Source organism: Pelophylax lessonae, assembly GCF_965119305.1.
Source record: "Pelophylax lessonae genome assembly, chromosome: 4".
NCBI classification, from domain to species: Eukaryota; Metazoa; Chordata; class Amphibia; order Anura; family Ranidae; genus Pelophylax; species Pelophylax lessonae.
Genome location: NC_138771.1, coordinates 503,736,635 through 503,758,264, shown reverse-complemented (window position 1 = coordinate 503,758,264; position 21,630 = coordinate 503,736,635). Strand labels below are relative to the sequence as shown.

The 21,630-nt window shown below is 46.2% G+C and overlaps 1 protein-coding gene across 1 annotated transcript in view; it reads right to left on the bottom strand.

Annotated features, from left to right (window-relative positions):
* Nucleotides 1-2,368: 2,368 nt before the first annotated feature.
* The window catches only part of LOC309552729 (embryonic protein UVS.2-like), a gene marked incomplete at both ends in the record, with an annotated part of 38,912 nt that continues 19,650 nt past the window's right edge, over nt 2,369-21,630 (bottom strand). Inside the window, 2 exons of the mRNA XM_082253652.1 lie at nt 2,369-2,599; nt 3,792-3,916. Of these exons, the coding sequence (XP_082109778.1) occupies nt 2,369-2,599; nt 3,792-3,916 (356 nt within the window). The remainder of the gene's footprint in view (nt 2,600-3,791; nt 3,917-21,630) is intronic.

The window sequence follows — 21,630 nt, the reverse complement described above, 5'->3', positions numbered from 1 at the left end:
TATTGATAGTGGCATATTCAATGTCGTTTATTACATTATATTGTATCACTTTTTGTGGACACTATTAATTTATGGTTGATACTGTACACTTCACTACAACACTTATTGCATATCTGATAAGTAATAAAAGTGCCAAGTGTGCAATAAGTACTAAGTGCAATGTGCAACATCACTATTGCATTAATACAAAAATCAATATTTTCATAACTCATCTACTATTTATACAATTTTGTGTTCGTATTGATTTAGGCAGCGCCAATTACCTTCACTTCCTCTATGTAGATCAACCATTTTTTTTTTTTTTTAAATCCTCAGTTCTTTGCCATTAGGGTGCCATGTTGAACTTCCAATGACCAGTATGAGAGAGCAAGAGCGATAACACCAAATTTATTCACACCTGAGACCTTGTAACACTAATGAGTCACATGACAGAGGGAAAATGGCTAATTGGGTCCAATTTGGACTTTCACTTAGGGGTGTACTCCCTTTTGTTGCCAGTGGTTTAGACATGAATGGCGGAGTGTGGAGTTATTTTGAGGGGACAGAAAATTTACACCGTTATACAAACTGTACACTCACATTGTAGCAAGTCATTTGTACAGTGTTCACATGAAAACATAATAAAATATTTACTAAAATGTGAGGGGTGTACTAATTGACACTTTTTTTCTCAGTCTGGTATAGATTTTAAAAAGGGAGGTACCTTGCCCAGGGGAACTCCCCATGTTGGGGAGAATAAGGGTCTCTTCCGCACAACCCTGGCCCAGCACTTGTGGGGATATAAGGGTGCGGGCAGGGCAGAGACCCAGAATATGGGTGCAGGCAGGGCAGAGACCCAGAATATGGGTGCGGGCAGGGCAGAGGTTTTCAGCAGTCATTGCCACATGTCTAATTCATCCCTATAGGCATGCGCATGGGGTGTGCCTGGGCACACTCTAATCATCCTGTGCAATGCAGGTTCCCCCTGCTGCCTGGGCTCGCCCCTGCAAGGATCTGTTCAGGATGGGGGAAGGGGCTAATATGTGATTTAAAGCCCACTTCCTTTTCTAAATGAACACCCTGTGTGATCAATAATGTGGTCATTCATAGCTGTAGCATAGTAAATTGTTTACTATCCATCCCCATGTGGGCAGAGTGACCATGGTGGGCATCCAGGCTGAGACTGCCATTTACTATCATACAGCAGGTCTTGACTGGGTGCATCTCTTGGGACATCTAGTCACTATCCACCAATGCCTGGAGCGTAGATCTCCCTTCCGGATCAGCACTCAAAGCGTGGGCACAGGACTTCATTCTCATACAGCCTGAGCAGCTCACACACATCCTTGGTTTGCAAACGGTTTACTATGCTTCAGTTTGTAGAGAAGCCGCTTAGCATACATTCACAGTCCTGTGCAGCTGAGGCTACAGAGAGGGCTGGGGGAATCTGTTCTCAGACCGATGTCTCCCTTTTTCAGACCGAGGAAGGGACTGTTTAGACCCCTTATATGTAAAAGCCTGCCAATTGGCCCCCTTAAAAAAAATTGTAAAAATAAAAAACAATGACGGCATCAAAGTTTTAATAAATGTAAACAAATATTTTAAAGAGTGTGTTCTGTGTGCGCACACACGAATTGAGCTTTGGGGTGCACACCCTAATCCAATAGGCTGTGCACACGTTTATCCCTTTTGCATGGAAGAGGAAAAAAAATTATAAAAACACACCATGACCAATCTTCATTCTTTCTAAACATTTTATTTTTTGAAACATCCATGTGCAGCTGCTGGTTGCACACACCCTGTGTAATACATCTTCAAACTGAGTTTCAATACATTAAAAAATAAAATTTTACTTCTAAAAGAAAAAAAAAAAAAAATATCCCCTTTAGCAAAAATGTCTTTGAAATTCACCTGCCCATTGACCCATAATACCTAATGGGAGACGGTTAAGCATTGCATAAACGGTTAATCGGGATATGGTTCGTCTTCATGCTTGCACTGTAAAAACAGAATTGCAAAATTACATCACACACTCTGAAGTTTGAAAGGTAATCACTAAACACCTCTAACCAAGGACCATGTGATCCTTGTCTAGACTAACAATTTATTTGGCTCCAAAAGCTTCATGTGACAATGTTGAGGTTTTAGGATTACAAGATGAATCATGTGAACCATTTCAACTATAATCTCATGCCATGTAGATTGCAATGGGTTATTTGCAACCATCTACATTCCCTGCCCCCCCCCCCCCCCGATGACTGCATGGTACCTTTCCTACAAACCAATACAGAAAGACAGCAGTGTAAAAAACAGCAAAATAACGTTCATATGAATACAATTTGTTTTGTATAAACAGGACATCTGGACCTTAGCATTTAATGTGAAGTGTTTACTTACCAAAGTCATAAGTCACCAGGAATCCTTTAAATTGTTTAGAGCGATCGCTGATAAAATTGAGCAGCATTTGATTTGCAGTAGACATTTTGGTTGGAATGGAGCGTTTACCACAAAACATGGATTTCTGGGAGCCCACTAAGCCTCCAGTATACACAAACAAGGCATCACGAATGCACAGACCTTGTAGAGGATCCTCAAGCTCACACGTGCCCGTCAACATGATCTAGGAGGAAGGTAGAAAGAATTAAAAAAGGAGAAGCGTTTTAACCTCAGGCAACACTACTTTCAAAAGACTCAAGGATCAGAACATTAAGGGCTATGAGATATGATTATGGCACGCCTACACAGGTTGAACTGGATGGACTATTATCTTTATTCAACCTCAACTACTATGCAAAACTTTCACTTTTTGAATTACTAAAATAAACTTTTTGATAATCTTATAATTTTGAGATGCATCTATAGCCATAAACTAATTCTGGAAAAAAAAAAAAAAAAAAAGTCAGGCTCCTGTTGCAGTGGATGCTTGAAAAGCTCTGGCTGTGCAGGCTTCTGCAGAACGAGTCAAATCACAACAGCAGGAAAGGATATTTTCACAATGTACAAAACATCCCAGATATCACTGTCGCAAAAAGTCAACACTGGAACTTTAATTTGATAATCTAAATAGCTTCAGATTTGGTTTATAGAGTTAAGAATAAGACCTTGCTGACAGATATACACTCATGTAAAAGGTTACCATTTGTCCCACATTCCCAGGGACAGTCCCCAATGTGAGGGGTCTGTCCCTAGCAAACAGGCGTCCCTTGATGCTGGGCACTGTAGTGCTCAGACTATAACTCGAGTCATACTGTACAAGCATCAGTCCAAAAATGGCACCACTATAGCAACCTGAGTGGCACATCACGTTTCCACAGATGTGGAGGCAAATCCATTTTGTATGTATGCCTGCAGTGTCACCCAAGTTGGAGCATGGAGCCAGGCATGGTAATGCACTATGGTGCCCAGCTTCCAGGGATAGTGCCGGGAACAAGAAAAAAAAAAAAAAAAAAAAAGGATATGGGGGGGGGGGGGAGAAACCAGACCAGAAACACTCAAGTCACTTGCTCCTGACCTGACCCCTGAACTTTGTGCATTACGTGCTTGTGACCTAAACCCTTGAACTCTGCATTACAAAATGCTGACCTCTGCGCTGTATGCATTGCAGATTTCTAACCATGCACTGTTACATACTCCACAAGCCTGAACTCTATACTTTATCCAAAGCAGCATAGGCCTAGGTCTTTAACCATACCATTTTAAGCCCTGCACACTGTCTGCAAATTTGCTTCAGGTCTTGTTAAAAAAAATGGAGATGTGGCTACAAATGAGTGGTTTTGTAAACCTGTAGAGGGAAAAAAAAAAAAAAGTCTTACCCGATAACCAACAGGCGCATAGATTGTATAGTTACAATTCAGGTTAGCTGGATATTCATCACCGGTACTGTACCCCGGAGAAGTGATTGTTCTTACAGCACCAGAGTAAAATCCGCCACATGGGACTGTAAAGAGGAAAAATAACCAAGTTATAACTGCTTAAGAGACCCAGAGAGAGACAAGTGAATTTCAAAAACACCAAATCAAGGATGGGTAATGCCAAAAAATGTCAGCCAAAATTATTTTCTTCAATTCAAGATCAATGAAAATACAGTGAAGAGGTTTTTCCTCCTTCCCTTTGCAGTCACTGGCAGGGCCGCCATCAGGGGGGTACAGCCCATACACTTGTAAGGGGCCCTGAGCCTTTCAACGGGCCCGGCTGCCTGACGAGAATGAGAGAAGGCGGGGCGGGTACAGAAGTGCTCGGTGGCTGCGCTGGCTTTCTGAGTGAGAGTCGGCAGCTTCGGCTGCTCTGTGTGTCATTTAGCTCACATAGGGCTCTTTGCTGCCACCTCTGGCTACTTCCTGCATGTGCACTACTCGTGTGTGCACTGTACACAGTACAGGTCCTATATTCTGGACTGCAGCTCCTCTGTCTCATCCACATGTGGAAAGAAGAGCTGGGACTAGAAAGACCACCTTACAAGGGCTATTGTACAAGTGAAGGGGGGTTGTGTACAGGTATGTGTGTGTGTACATGTCTGCGTTTGTGCACATGTGTGTGTATGTACATATGTGTGTTTTAAATATATATATATACACACACACACACACACACACAGGTGTGAGGGGGGGGCTGAGTGTGTACAGGGGTGAGCAGGGGCTGAGTGCGTACAGGTGCTGGATTGGGATGTCTTTTTGGGCAAAATATAATTCTTTACTGCTAAATCTTGAAAGCACTGATGACTTGGAATACTTCATTTTCATATATTAAGTTGTAAGATTGATAAAATAAAAGTGTGTGCAGTGAAAGACTCAGTGGGATAGCTAGTTGGTGGATTCGGTGGGATGGCCCGGGGGGGCCAGGTCTAAATCTGTGTAAGGGGCCCCACAATTTCTGATGGCTGCCCTTGTCACTGGGACAGACAAATGCCCTGTAGTATAATGCAAAAAGTCTTACAACTAGTGGCATAGGAGGATGCAGGCCAGTATCTTGTCCCACAAAAAGCATTCAGCATCAAGCAGGAAAGCTTTCTAACGAAAATTAAAAGGAAATCTAGCCAATTGAAGCGTGAACACCAGTTCAGCTTCATATATTTCTTATAAAACATAATTTGCCCATGCAACATAAAAACCAAAATGTGCCAAGTGAAAAAAACATATGTAAAGTCTGTCAAAGTTCTCATATTATAAAGTGCTCAGGTGCTCCAAGCATCAATCATAAAGGTGCTGAAGTGTAAAACATGCTGTCAAGTGTGCCACACTCCTCTTATATCCCCACTAACCAGAAAAAAAAAAAAAAAAAAAAAAAAAAAAAAAAAGACCCACTACTCATAGTGAAGTACTGTAAAAAGATTTGCGCAAAAATGCAAGATAACTTACAAGAAAGCAGATAAAAAAACAGGCAGACAATTAGGCCTTTTCCTGGGTTTGCCACTGATGGCGTGCGTTCCACAGAGGACAGAAGTGACGCCGTTGGTTTGACAGAACCGGAAGTCAACGCGTTTCACCCCTCCAAGACGTCATCAAAATGATGCTTGCGCGTCATCAGCGGCGAACCCGAAGCAGCCTCCTGATCTGTCCATGCTCGTTTTTTTCTGCATTCTTGCGAGTCATCTTGCATTTTTGCACAAAAACTTTTTTACAGTACTTCCCTATGAGCATTATTCTGCCTTATTGAGCCTGAAGAATATTATAGCCGCCCCAAGAGTAATAGTGGTGGGAGCCGTCCCTAAATGCCCAAAGGTCATTAGCCACAACAGATTCTCCACAACACCAGACAAGTTTGATTGACCCCAGACTGAAAAGCCGTGGGTCCATTTTTTCTGGTGAGTGGGGATATAAGAGGAGTGTGGCACATCTCACAGCATGTTTTACATGAAGCACTTCAGCACCTTAGGATTGTAGTTTGGAGCACTTTATATGAGAACTTTGAAAGACTTTACTTAAGTTTTTCGCGTTTATTTTTTGATCACATTATGGTTTCATGTTGTATGGGCATAAAATATCTTCTCTGAAGTCCATTGACAGATGCAGCCTCATCAGCTGAATAGGTTATGCTGCCCCCTGCAGGAGTAGTCTAAGCAGGCTGTCCCCACAGGCAAACCAGTTTGGTTGCAGTGAAGGAAAAACCGTCCCTAAATTATAGGGGCGCAGAAGCCCAGGGAAGGGGGGGGGGCCTTGCCCTACCCAACCCCTGGCTGTACTATCTGGCCTCCCAAATGCAACACCTGGTAGGCGCGATGTCGGGGACTCACTTATGCAGGAATTCACGGGGGCAATTGGGATACCGGAGGCACAGCTGTTCAAACCCAATCGGCGATACCCGACGTATCGCCTCTTACAGAAGGTATGGGATAAGAAAACAAATGCAGCATGTGACGGGCTACACTAAATTCAGTCCGATTTGGGGTAACCGCACTTACCCGGAATTGTGCAAATTAGATCAGGCAGATATATGGCGGGCTTTGGGGGTGACTCATTTGCGGCACATCCTCCGCAGAGGGGCCCTGCTATCTTTTGCGCAGCTACAAGAGCGATTCTCCTTACCCGACCACATGAAATTCTACTACCTACAGTTACAACATGCGCTGCGGGCTCAGGCTGTCACAGGACAGCTTCACCTGTCGCCTACTCCAACATTCTACCTTATGCAACAGTTCACTGACACCAAGGGGTTCATATCTAGCTGCTATGCTGCCCTGTTGAGCACGTGCCTAGAAAAATACCCTAGCAGGGCCTGTGACCAATGGAGCACTGATGTGGGAGAGATCCCAGGTGAGCAGTGGGAGGAGGCCCTAGAGTCGGTCCGCACATGCTCCTTGAATGTTTCGCATCAGGTATCTCAATTGTACATTTTACTTAAGAGTCCACTATACTCCTCTGAAAACTGCACTCTATGGGTGTCCGGGACGACGACATATGCGGTCGTTGCCAAAGGGAGGTGGGTGACTTGATTCACCTGCTATGGCGCTCTCCAAAGCTGCACAGGTACTGGACTGAGGTGCACTCTGCGATTAATAGAACCCTGGGAGTAGATATACCTGGGGGCCTCCCGCGCCCTGTTCCAAGCCCGTCTACTTATATTGCGACAATGGACTGCACCTGACCCTCCGACTTTTAGGATGTGGCTAGAGCAGATAGGGGGCACTCTCAGAATGGAGAAGGTTATATACCAACATAGCAAAAACTCTCTAAAGTATGGGGTGCTTGGTTGAATTGCCCGGAAATGGCTCCTACTGACCTCATCCTGGACCGTTTGTTATCTGAAATGTGTGAATATGTGTTGGGGCTGCTGAGGGATGATTGATTGAGGCACTGGGGGTGGATTGGAGGGAAGTCATCCTGTACCTGGCACTGTTGGGGGTTGCCTGCTTTAAGGGGGGTGGTGGCGTATTTACTATGTATACTACTCCATATGGTGGTGGTGATTTCTTGCTACTATGCATGTACCATGTTTTGTTGCTTACTGTGGTGATGTGAATTTCTCTCAATAAAGATGTTTTCGGATTTAAAAAAAAAAAAAATTATAGAGGCGGGTACTGCGTCTGTCAATGGGACTTCAGAGAAAAAGATCTTACAAAAATCTTATTTTCTCTATCAACCACTGACAGACACCGCGTCATCTTCCATTAGCTGAATGGGACGTCCCAAAGCAGTGTAGGCATGAGGGGTGGGAAGAATTCAATCAAAAGTAATGTAAACTCCAAGGGCTAAACTTAAACAACTGGGTAACATGAAGCTCAACCAAACAGGAGCTCACCCAAAAAAAGACCCCCAAGAGGAAAAAAAAAAAAAAATTATGAAAAAACAGCAGCCTGCAAAACCTTGCTGCCAAAAGAGGCATCCGAAGATGCCAACAAATCCACCTTGTAGAACTTGGTAAAGGTGTGTACAGACGACCAAGTCACTGCTTTAGAAACTGGTACAACAGAGGCCTGATGGCAAAAAGCCCAAGAGGCACTCCGCGCTCTAGTAGAATGCGCCTTCACGGGGAAAGGAGGAACCTGACCCTTGGATCAGGCAGACGGTTGTTCCGGCTTATTCAGTCATCACGTCTCAAAATGGTCACAGCGGTCGCAGCCAAACCTTTGAGAGGACCGTCCGAAAGGACAAAGAGTCAGACTTCCTGAAGGACTCAGTAACCATCAGATAAACCCTTATTGCCTGAACCACATCCAGAAGAGTATAAAATAAAGTGCAGTGCTACATAAATGAACAAGTGCATATACACACATAAGGGAAATTCAAAATAAAAAAAAAAAGTGTGTTCATCCAAACTCATAATTGATGGTAATCCACGATTGGAATCCCCACACCGAAAGACAGTGGATGCGCTCACCGGAGGGTATGGACCCAAAAACACTTTATAGTACATGGGCCATACAAGCTGGTAAATGCTGCAATTCCCAAACAGTAGCTTGAACACCCGATGTAATGAAGAGGTGGCCAAAGCGTCTCAAAAGGAACTAGCAGGTCTCAACAGTGATACATGGAGGAACAAGCCAGACAAAGCCGACAGTGTGAAACTGCTTAAAAACTTTTATTCAAAAAAAAGTTCAAAGACACACTTACAAGCATCCAGTAGACAGAAGCAGGAAATACAGAAACTGATGGCAATTATGACCTTGCCGACGCGTTTCCTCTAATAAGACATATTCATAGGAAGCGGCCATAACAATTTACCACCTGCAGTGCTTTATATATCTGAATATACCCCTAATTAGATTAAGTATTGGCTACAGCTGAAGATACATGCCGCCACTTCCTCCAAAATGGCACCGGCGTGCATCCCAAGCCCAACTTTAAAATCCGGATGTAAACTGCGGAGGCGGCGTCACCTCCGGGAGCGGATGTCAACAAACCACATCATATTGTTAGATGTATAGAGGTTTATAATTTTAATATCCTTTACACTCTGTTTCACCTTAATTTTTTTTTTTTTTTTATTTAGGCACTTTGCAATTACGCGCATCATTTCAGTCCCACAGTGTGCTTATAGTTAAGTGCAGGGCAGTTGGGTGTATAGTATCGCCATCTGTTCAATTGTTAGTTTGTGACATTCATTGATAATGGGCGAGTAGTGCATTTTTATGCATCTTGTTTTCCATAACGGTCTCCGGGGTATGATGAATATCCAAGTCCTGCCCTGGTGATCGTGGACCGTCTTCCCCATGTCCGCTACTCTCCTGGCCCTGAATGGTTTACTGTTTCCCCAGTGACCATGGTGTGGCTTCTTTCCCCCGCATGCTGTTCACGTCTGAGGGCAGGGATTTCCAGCAGTGGTTGTTGACATCCGCTCCCGGAAGCGATGCTGCCTCCGCAGTTGACATCCGGTTTTGAGAATGAGGCTTGGGTTACACGCCAGCGCCATTTTGGAGGAAGTGGAGGATTGCATCTTCAGCTGTAGCCAATACCTAATCTAATTCGGGGGGATATTCAGATATATAAAGCACTGGAGGTGGTAAATTGTTATGGCAGCTTCCTATGAATATGTCTTATTAGAGGAAACGCGTCAGAAACGTCATAATTACCATCAGTTTCTGTATTTCCTGCTTATGTCTACTGGATGCTTGCAAGTGTGTCTGACTTTTTATGACAAAGTTTAAGCAGTTTCACACTATGTCGGCATTGTCTGGCTTGTTCCTCCATGTATCACAGACCTTCAAGTTTCTTTGAGACGCTTTGGCCACCTCTTCATAACATCCGGTTTTCAAGCTACTGTTTGGGAATTCCAGCAATTACCAGCTTGTATGAGCCATGTACTATAAAGTATTTTTGGGTCCATACCCTCCGGTGAGCGCATCCACTGTCTTTCGGTGTGGGGATTCCTATCACGGTTTACCATCACTTAGGAGTTTGGATTACACCTTTTTACTTGGGACTTACTCCATGAACTTTTTATTACACGTGTATATGCATTTGTTCATTTATGTAGCGCTGCACTTTATTTTATACAACAGATGTCAGTTGGTGTGCTAGCAGCTTCATTTTATTTATTTTTGATCCTGTTAGCGCGGTGGATAATTCTATTTTTTCACATCCAGAGGAGTGCAAGGCAATTTCCTTGGGATGTTTAGGCTTAGGACATAAGGCAACACAATCTCTTCATTAAGATGAAAATCCGACACCAACTTAGGGAGAAAGACTGATTAGGTTGGAGGACCACTTTATCCCTCTGGTCCACCAAATATAGGACAGCGCCGCCAACTCAGACTCTGCGAGCAGAAGTGATAGCCACTAGGAAGGAAACCTTCTGCGACAAAGAAAGCAGAGAAACCTCCCTAATATTCTCAAGAAGGCTTTTGAAGAACAGACAAAACCAGATTAAGATCCCACGGTGGTAACGAGGATCTCATCGGAGGGGCCAGATGACACACCCCCAGAATGAAGGTGCGAATCAAACTAAGTGGCTATTTGGAAGTAAATAGCCAAGACTGACACCTAGCCCTTGATAGTACCCAACGCCGAAGCGCTGCTCAACCCCTTTTTGTAAAAAGGCCAAAACCCTAGTGTAGCCCCCTCCAATGTAGGTGCTAAGTAAAGTATAGTGGGCCTTGTCTGCTTATCAGCAGGGCCCTATTTTCAGCTAGGCTGGCATGTGCTCCCAGGTGTGCTTGTTGTGCTGGGGAGTCTCCCCACTGTATCCCAATGAGGGCTCTCATTCAGCAGTGGAGGAAACCTGGCCAATACCATACCAGGGCTTGTATCCATCCTAGAAGGACAGATTCTGCCACACAGCATTCTGGGAGGGGGTATAAGTCCATGGGGCACACATGTCAGATTGTTTTTGGCGGTAAGCAGAGTCCCAGGAGGGAGGTGACAGCTGTCTCTCCTCCTGTCAGGAAGAATCGGGTGTCCCAGGTGGCTGGCGAGTGGACACAGGGCTGAGCTGAGCTGCAGTAATGATCCAGGTGTGCCGAGGACCAGCGGAGCGTTGGGGGGGGGGGGGGTCAAGTTTCAGGAAAGCATTCCGAGTACTGCAAACTGCCCGTGGGGGGTCTGCCTAGCAGAGGGGACCACTCCGGAGAAGGTCAGAGGGATCCAGGAGCTAGTACAGAAATAAGAGTAAAGGGGGTAGCAGCGATAACCCTGAAGAGTAAAGGGGTGCCAGCGGTTGGGCCCTGTGTAAAGTGTTCCAAGTGTTGCAGCAGCATTGCAAGTAGCTACCTCAGTCAGTCAGTGAAGACTACAGGGAGCAGTTTAAAGGACTTTTGAGCTGCGAGGAAGTAGCAAAAGTCAAGTTTAGTTCACAGACCGCAAGTCAGTTTTACAAGCGCCAGTAAGCATTGGTCGGCCTTCAGCGCTAGGCGGCATTTGTCCCAGATTTGTACCTAGTTGAGCCAGAGGAATATCCCACTCATTCCCTTCTATCCAAGTTCCTACAATAAAACTAAAAGCCAAAGATGCCGGACTGTTCATTGAGAGCCAAAAGCCCCCCCACGTCCCTGCCGGCATGGGCTCAGCCAATTTTAAAGAATTGCGCACTGAAATAATCAGGGCTTCCACTAAGGCACCTTCCCGCACTGCAGCTGAAGACAGGTCCTCTTCACCATCTGACTGCGAGGACAGCGACCCCATCAGTCTCTGAATCAGAGGACACCTCCATAGAAGGAGAAGGCAGCGGCCGTTTTCGGCTATCAACAGTTTGCATCCAAACTGTCCGGGAGTCACAGAGTGGGTCTGAGGGTGATTTCACAGTTTGGGACTCCATATTGCAATTTTCAAAAAGACGATGTACTGTCGCTTTAAGAGCGCCGATCGTGGTATCCACCACCAATCGCCATGGTCTGCAGGGAACCCCTTTAAACCAAACTGACAGCAGAAAGTGCAAGGATATGCCCGCAGGGACCCCAAGTACTGTACCACCTCAGACAAACAGTCATCCTGAATCCTTCAGCAGCATGGAGAGAAAGGCAGGAAGTGACCTCGGCTCAGGAGCAGTAAATGACTGCACAGGAAGTGATGTCGCCTGAATAAGGTTACACTGCTGAGTATAGTTCCAGGGCTACACAAAGATGGATGCCCATACAAAATAGGAAGCTACAGGGAAAAATGGCTGCCCCATACAAGTCTATAGGGGGAAAAAAAAACATTTCCCACACTTAAGATAGCTGCGCCCATGGCGAACCATGCGGCTGGGGACCGAAACGTGAAGGCCTCAGGAACCACAACAGGTACCAGCAAGCCCAAGGTACCACATCACCCCCCCAGATTGCCAGGGCACACAGCCTCCACAGGGACAGGGAAGGACACAGACCGGGTAGGTCAGGGGGATCTTTTGTGAGGCACAAATCCCATTGTACCCAGGAGAGGGCCCACATCCCCCCAAGGCCAGCAGGGGCACATTTACTTACCATACCATGGACTGGGTGGGTTCCGCTCCGGGCAGACTGCCTCCCACCCGAAGTGCTGCCAGCCGAGGGGTACGCTGTGGCTCAGGGCGTTATATGTCATCGCTCCCCAGCGAGGCATCCACTCGCAGGCTCATCCCCCTCCGGAAAAAGGGGGGCCATCCTGGCTAGGCCTAGGTCGTAACTATAACCTGCTCATGCTCTGAACACTAGCTAGCAATTGAGTAAAGAGAAATAAAAACGGAGACCAGAGTCCCAGCAGGAAACCTACTCCTTCTCTAGGCAGAAACAAACTGATGTGCTGGGCCGTGGCAGTGGGGGTTATGCCTGGAGGGATAGCCCCTAGGGCGTGTACATTCAAATTTTCCCGCCTAGACTACTCCTGATGGGAGGAGCATAACCCACTCAGCTCATGGAGATGAGGCTGCGTCTGTCGATGGACGATAGAGAAAAAAACAGTTTTTAACAAGCTCAATAATTCAAAGCATTTAGAGACTACAAGTCCGTTCATAGGACTATATTGCAAGACATAAGGTTAAGCACTTTTAACATGGTCATTATTACACACACAAAGAATCACCCCCTTTAAAACAATCACATTTTTTTTTCTTTGCAGCCTGAAATGAAGACAGACCGTTTTTATTTTACCCAGTGCAACTTCTAACATTCAAGTGAAAAGATACCAAAAACAAGTTAAAAACTTTTTTTTCCAAACAAAAACAGAATCACTTGAGTTGGAAAAAGGATCACTCCCCCCCCCCCCCCCCCCCTTCCAAAAATGGACTTGTAAACTCCTATGTAGCTAAATCACCTTCTCAAATGGAACAAAAAGCCATTTGACTTTCAAATGTTTGATTAGCTCAGCATGAAAAAGCTTTCCTGGAGCATTTCATTCCCTGGTAGTGCAACTGAAGCAATCAACTATGAGTGGCAAGGCACCGTCAAGAGATCTCGGAGATAAAGTTGGACCGTCAAGTCAGGAGATGAATGCAAAAAAAAAAAAAAAATAATGCTTTATTAACCGCTTGCCGACCGCCGCAAGTAGATTTACTGCGGCGGTCAGCCCCTGCCAGGCAGAGTGACGTTAATTAACGTCACTAGCCTGGGAGGGTCTGGGGAGCGAGCGCGCTCCCGCGCGGTCACGGACCCCCCCGCGCGTGTGACCAGCGGACCCGATGTCCGCCGGCCACTCAGCGATCGTCGGGGGAGAGGGAGAATGTCAGGCAGCTTGTGTAAACAAGCTGCCTGTCATTCTCCTCGCTGTAAAGACACTGATCACACGGATCTAGTATGTAGATCCGTTGATCAGTGTCCTTACAGCTAGAGCCACAGCCAATCACAGTAAGAATCACGCCCCTAGGGACACACACAGCCCCTCCCTCCCAAATAAAGTTAACCCCTTCACTGCCAGTGTATTTTTACAGTAACAGTACATATGTATAGCACTGATTACTGTAGAAATGTCACTGGTAACCCCAAAAGTGTCAAAAATGTCAGTCAAGGGTCCGATCTGTCCGCCCCAATGTCGCAGTACCGCAAAAAAAAAAAAAAAAAAAAAAAAAAAAAAAAAAATCGCAGATCGCCGCCATTACGCGTTAAAAAAAAAAAAACAACAAAAATGACAAAAATCTTTCCCTTTGTTAGTAAACGCGATAACTTTTGCGCAAACCAATCAAAATACGCTTTTTGCGATTTTTTTTTACCAAACATAGGTAGGATAAAACAAATTGGCCAAAATTGTTAAAAAATTTTGATTTTTACATTTTTTTGGGGGGGAATTTCATATAAAAAAAATGTGAAAAATATTGCTATTTTTGCAAAATTGTCGCTCTTTTTTTGTTTATAGCGCGTGATCAAAAAAAAAAAAAAAACGCACAGGTGATCAAATACCACCAAAAGAAAGCTCTGTTTGTGGGAAAAAAAGGACGTCAAATTCGTTTAGGTACAGCGTCGCACGACCGCGCAATTGTCCGTTAAAGTCACACAGTGCCGAATCGCAAAATACCCCCTGGTCTTTAGCAGGAAAATCCTCCGGGGCTTAAGTGGTTAATGCCTAGAGGCACAGTGAAGTCTATTAAGAAGTGAAAGGCATTTAGTACAATACAGACCCTCCCTCCAAACTGGATAAAAGCCAGGAGGAAACTGGTCAGGGAGGCTACTAAGAGGCCTACAGCCACTCTAACATGCACTTAAAGCAGAGTTCTGGCCTCAAATACCTTTAACTAAAAATTCCCCTGCAATACTAATCCATCGCCCCTTACAGAACCGTTCTGCTCATACTTACAAGGTGTATAGTATTGGATTTTAGTCAAAATTTTACTTTTAAAAACGCTGTCTGAGAGCAGCCATCTTGGATGTGGGCATCTGAAGCCACGGTGTAATCTGCTGTGTCCTTCTTCCTGATTCCAGGGAGTTATTCCCGATTCCAGCCTCCTGGGAATAAGGATGACAACAGCTCCCAGGATGCAATGCAAAGGCGGAAGTGATGTCGGTGGCCACGGCCACAGAGGGGGGAGAAGGAGGAAGTACAATCAAAAATGCCCTGAAAATAAGGTAAGGGACCACTGAATAAAATTGAAAATGCCCAATTGTTGATCAGCATAGCGAGCACTCCAGGAATCACTAAAGTTGCAAAATAGGCCAGAACCCTGCTTTAATGACCACTCGGTCATAAATTCCTGAAACCGCTTCAATGTCACATTCTCCACAAACATGGCTTTATGGGAGGGGGGGGGGTGCAAAAAAACCCACAGGTAAGAACAGAAATCTATGACTTCATGCAGGTAACCCTTCAGGTGCATCAGGATCAGTTTGAAAGCAGCCCAGTATAGCTAAAAGATCTGTCCATTGCTGTTTAGTAAAAAAAAAAAAAAAAAAAAAAAAAAAAAACAAACACTGACCTCAATCTGAATAGTGACTCTAGGAAAAATATATAGGGGGGCACATAAGGTCCCAGTCAAAACTTGTATTTTGTACATTACTCTTGTATTTTGTACAAGAGTAATGCAGTGTAGCAATATTTCCAGGCCTGGGGCCTGAGCTGGGTCTGCCATCAGTACCGGTAACACTTACAACACATTTAAGTTGTGAACCCAGGTGTGAGAACTGAGACAATGACCATTCCGGTATCTTTGGTTTGTTTTATTGCATTTAGGGGATGGGAGAAGGGAATGAGTGGGATACTCCTCTGGCTCTTCTAGGCTTAACTGGGATTTTGTACAAAAAATGCTCACTAGCACTGTCTTGGTGCCAGCTGAATGCCAACCAGCGCTTCCCGACGCTTCAAATGCTGCTTGACTGAATTGGTGCTGAAACCTCGGCTTTAACTTGGTTAGCTCAGAAGCTCCAGGACTGAAGAACTCTTGACTCCCGATACTTGGTGTACCTCAAAAGTCACTGAACAGCTCCCTCTAACCCTTCATTGGCTGAGATAGCTCCTTGTCAGTACTTGTGCTGCTGCAACTCAACTTTGTACTCTTCACACTGTACATTGACTCTTCAGAGCCCAAACTGCAGGTACCCCCTCTGACACTTCAGGGTTCTGCGACTAGGTATCCCCTCTAATACTTCAGGGTCCTCTTACTAGGCACCCCCTTTAACAGTTAGCTGAATCCTGGATCCCTAGAACCTTCTCCAGAGTGGTCCTCTCTGACACTAGGCAGACCCCCCCCCCCCAGGAACAGTCCACAGTACTCACAACCTTTGTAGGCTTTCCTGGACCCCTCTCTCTCTCTCTGCTGGTTCTCGGCACACCGGATCCCCTCTGCAGCTCAGCGCCACACTCTTTGGATTCCCAGGCCGCCACCCGGGACACCTGCTTACTCTGAAAGGAGAGACAGCCGTACTCTCTCCTGGGACTCTGCTTCCCGCCAAAGACGCTGCGTCAAGCGTTCCCTCAGAACTTATACCCACTCCCAGAATCCTCTGTGGAAGAATCTGCCTTCTGGGGTAGATACAGGCCTGAGTGTCTGATTAGGTTTCCTCCACTGTCCAATGAAAATCCTCTCATGGAGCCAGTGGGGAGACTCCCCTCTCAGCAGACACCTGGGAGACATGAAAAGCCAGCTGAAATCATGGCCCTGCTGTTAGGCAGCCAAGGCCCACTATACTTTACCTAGCACCTGCCTGTAGGGTGCTACAGGAGCGTGCAAAGATACCTTTTTATTGTACTAACCCAACATTAAAAAAGAAGCTTTCAAAAGTTTTCCTTTCTTCCTCAGGTATTGCTTCAGACCTGAGAGAGGAAAACTCTTAAAAGCTTTTCTTTTAGTTTAAAGCAATTTCAGCAAAAAGTTTAAGCAGTAATAGCCCTTAGTAATGGTGCCAGTTTATTCAGTAAAGGCCCCTAGTATTGGTGCCAGTTTACGAAGTAAAAGCCTAGTATTGGTGCCATGCTCTCAGCATGAATGAAGAAGGGAAGAATACTGAGACTTGCTAACCACAGTGATGAAAGTGTTAAGACCTCCGCCACTGTCGTGGCTGGCCTTAACACTTATCAACTTCATGGGAGATCTTTACAACTTCCCCGCGGGTCTCCTGATGCGCTACAGTACAACACACCTCTCCATCCGGGACGCCTTCTCTCCGCCACACACCATGGCAAAACAGGGGGGGGGGGGGGTCTGCTACAGCGCACCTCTATCCAGGACTCATGCCCCTACAGCAGGAGTGCCCAACCTTTTGAGGAAGGAGGGCCACTTTAGCACCTTGGTAACCAGTTGTGGGCCACAATGAGTGGAGCAGGCAGGACAGGTCCATGTCCACTCAGCATATGCAGAGCAGACACGACACAGCCAAATCTACGCAATGTACTCTCCGATCTGATCCACCCAGAGAAAAAAGTGGATGGATCCCTTTTTTTTTAGTGGATCGGATTGGAGATAGGCGGGTGTAAACAGACACAGCTCAGTTTACATCTGCCACTCAATAGGAGGTGAATGGAGGGTCAGATAGGGTCCACCTGAAAAACACAGACATGCGGACCTGCTTGGACAGATTGTGTGAAAGGGGCCTAAGGCTGCTTTCACACGGATGCACTGCGGTTCACCTGCACCTCAGCTGACCTCAATCTTCACTTCTTCAGGATTCTTGTATCGCTCCTGCATTTGGCATCACCCCGCCAGTGACAGGAGCAGTGGCGGCTGGTGAAGTTTTAAGATGGGGGGTGAAAGACCCCGCCCTTCTATTTTGACCCCTCCCATTTCTTAGAAGCCCCACCCCTTATAGACTCCACCCATTTTGTCCCCTGTATTTTGCTTGCGTGAACAAATTCTCCTAATGTATCATATATTAAGGGGTCCATCAGTACTAGTATATCCCATAATAGGGAGCAGGGGCCCTATTATGGGATATACTGTGAGAGACACCCTATTATGGAATACACAGAGTGGCAAACCCCACAGTACAGGCCCCCTAGCACAAACCCCACAGTACAGACCCCCTAGCACAAACCCCACATTACAGGCCCCCTTTCAATGCAGTGACAAGCGTACAGGCTCCCTTTCAATGTAGTGACCAGCGTACAGGCCCCCTTTCAATGCAGTGACAAGCGTACAGGCCCCCTTTCAATGCAGTGACAAGCGTACAGGCCCCCTTTCAATGCAGTGAAAAGCGTACAGGCCCCCTTTCAATGCAGTGAAAAGCGTACAGGCCCCCTTTCAATGTAGTGACCTGCGTACATGACCCTTTCATCCATCCATGATGATATATATAATGATATCTGCACACTCTGGTCTGGGCCCGGCCTGGGTAACTTGATATTATTCTTGCACCGTGACCTGCCTGTACCTACCTGTTCTGGCCTGGGTCCATCCATCCATCATGGATGGATGGATCCAGGCCAGAAAAGGTAGGTACAGGCAGGTCACGGTGCAAGATTTATTAAGTTACCCAGGTCGGGCCCAGACAACCAGACTAGTGCTGCTGTGCTTCAGATGAAATGGCATGGCAAATTGGCAATGGCAATCGAATTTAGCAATGGCTGCCCAGCACTTTTTTTTGGGAACGGTCACGGAGGCCTGAGGAGGAGGACTGACAGGAGGACTCCCTTACAGTTACCGGGCTGCTGCCGCATAGGGCTGGACTCACTCGTCTCTCTTCCGACCGAGACCGCGACCGTGACCGACTGGTTCCAGATGACGACCTCCTCACCTCACGCTGCGCGCCCTGTGAAATTTCTGCGCAGCTGTGGCCTGGATCTGGATGCAGTCTCTGCAGTGCCGCCGACGCCGTCCCGTCCATCCACGAAGAAGGCCCGCCGCCGCCCGATCCGATTTGCTGACTCCCGCCGAGTCCTGGTCTCAGTCCTTCTCCTGGACTGGTCCTCCTGGTGACTCGAGTCGGGCTTGAACAGACAGTGCGGACGCAACATCTTCCCTCCGCTGCTTCGCGACACACTGTGCTCAGGTGGGAAAGAAGTCAGAAGGCGGAAGTGGTGAGCGTGACGCCAGGGTGGTGCACAACCCACGTCACCAGATGTCCTACTGTGATTGGTCCAGGCTGGAGTCTGGACTAATCACAGCCCGGACATCAGAAAAGTGGGGGGTGTCAGGCGCATTGCTCTGCGCCCCGATGACCCCCTGAAGAGCGCCAATCAGCACCCCTGCTGGCCGAGGGTGGGGTCAAAAACCCCACCCCCCCCCATACCCAGGACACAGTTCGGCACCCCTAGTGGGCAAAAATTAGACTTTTTTTAATCTTTCTTTTTTTTCTGGAGGGGCGGCGCCCCTGCGCCCCCTATTGGACAGGAGCCAGTGCTATACAGGAAGCATGGGCTCTGCTTACTCTAGTGCTGGCTCCCGCTCTTCACACCTACTGATGCTCAGAGATGGCGGGTCAGGAACCCACAATCTGGGCATACCAGCCCGCCATCCCAAAGCAGGGAGGTGGCCCCCTCTGCACCCTGACTCCCCCCCCCCAGTGACGCCACTGCTCAATCTTCACTGCCACCTCAGAATTCCCGCTGGTATCGCTGACTGCTGCTGTCCCCCCAGTACAGGCATGGCTGGCAGGTCCTGCTGGCTGTTCCCCATGGCGGACATGGCTCGTGGCTGCTGTCCCAGGAGACAGTTCATCGGGTATCAACTGTGACAGGAGTCGGCGCTATACTGGAAGCATCGGCTCTATTCTACGCTACTGCAGCCGCATGCTTCCTTTACCACCGGCTCCATTCTTCATACTGGATGTTAAGGGATGGCAGGTTGAGAACCCATGATCTAGGCTTGCCAACCTGCCATGCCAGAGCAGGAGGTTCCGGGCCACACCCGAGGGTTCTTTGCGCCAGCGGTTATGCACCTCTGGACTAAAGGCTGCAATTAAACCAAAAAGGTGGTTCAACAAAATACTGACAGATCCTGTTCTGGAATCTGTTATTTATTTTCCTGACAGGCTTTATAACTTTCACGTGGATGTTATACAATTTGCACTCACTGAGTGCATACAGCTGGATAAAAAAAAAAAAAAAAAAATACAAAAACCTAAAAAACACAACCACACCACCACCAAACATTTTCTTCATTTTAGGCTGCAAAGCAATGCATTTTAAAGGGGGGAGGGGGGTGATTTGCTATACCCACTGTATATACATCTGTACCTGCTTAAATGCCAATGGATGATAAACTCATTGGACAAAGCACTATCATGGAAAGATTGGTAAATATAGGACTTTAGAAGGTAACAGAATGTTGTAAGATATCCATGTTGGAGTGGATAAAAAAAAAAAAAATAAATAAAAAAAAAAAAAAAAAATAAAAAAATGTATCCATACAAAATCTCCCATTACCAGAAAAGGGTTTCTCAATATCAAATATTGTTAAAATGTGTTCTAGGGAATACAAGTATACAATCCAAGAGTCTGGCAGTGACCAAATGTATGCTAGATTCTTGTTGTATGCAAGTATTTCGCACTAGTTGATTTGCTACCCCACCCGATAGCCAAAAATGTGGTGATTTTAATTGGCTGCATTGGCATAGTTTTAGCTGACTTCACCTGGGAAACCAGACTGCATTTGACGGACTAACATGACCCATGAAACTGCTGCAGAGGATTATCTGACAGGCTTTTTTTTGTTTTTTTATAAAAACAGTCAAGATATCTACATACAGTAGGGTAACATTTTTTAATGTCATAGGTATACTTTAGGCAGGGGTGTCAAACTCTAATTTCATCGCGGGCCGCATCAGCATTATGGTTGCCCTCAAAAGGACAGTTATATCTGTAGGATTAGATGTCCAGAGCACCCAACGCCCCCTTACATGGGATGTCAAGAACCCCACCCCCCCACCATCAGAAGTCAAGAGTCACCCACCATTCCTTACATCACAATGCACCCCCTTACCTTGTGCTGCTGCCAGTAAGAAGATGCGGGTGGATCTGGGAAGAGGTGCAGGGTCTGGAGAAGAACCAGAGGAGGGCTGGAGTCAGCTTCCAGAGTCTGCTGAATACTGAGACCAGGGGAGGCAAAGGCAAGGTGTTGTTGCGGCTGCACAGAGGTGCAGGATCTGCAGGAGGAGTTCTGCCCTCCTCTATGCTGCAGACTGCTAAGAAGGGGGGTGGGCAAAGATGAGCCTTTCTGCAGCTGCACAGAGGAGTGCAGGATCTGGCAAAGGCGTTATGTCCTCTCTGCTGGCGACTACAGACACAAGGTCGGGCAGAGAAAAGGGGGGTGCCGCAGCTGCAGGAGAAGTGCGAGGTCCACATGAAATGGCCTGGGGGGGGGGGGCCGCATGGACACCTGTGCTTTAGGGTAACAAATAACTTTCTATCCTCATTGCAAACCATAGTGTATGTGAACATGTTCATCAAAACTGTTAATGGGGTTTGTAAAGTGACTTTGAAAATAACACAGCAGATGGGTGAGAGTATGGACTGGAAATTATGAAAATATTTACAAATTAATTTGCTTGGCTAAAACCAATCTTTTCCAGAATTCATTCACAAATTCAGGATGAAGATATGATCTTATGAAACACTTAAAGCTGTATTTTGGCATGATTTTGCATATAATGCATCAATGTAAAAAAAAAATCACCTTATTAACCCATGTGTCATGACATGGTATCTATTCGAACTTTTGTATAACATTTTTAATATAAATTCGGTGAATTGATGGTGCCACTTAATATACAGTAAAGACCCTGAAAAGGACTTCGCTACAATGAATTTAGGCATGATATTTAGCATGTGGGCATAGGCTTGATATGTGGGATGTGGGCATAGGTTGACACAACCATTAGCAAAACAATTAACCCCCAAACTTCATCAAATCCTAGAAATCCTGCCTAGATATAGGATTTACTCAGTCTGAGAACTCCATGTATAGACTCTT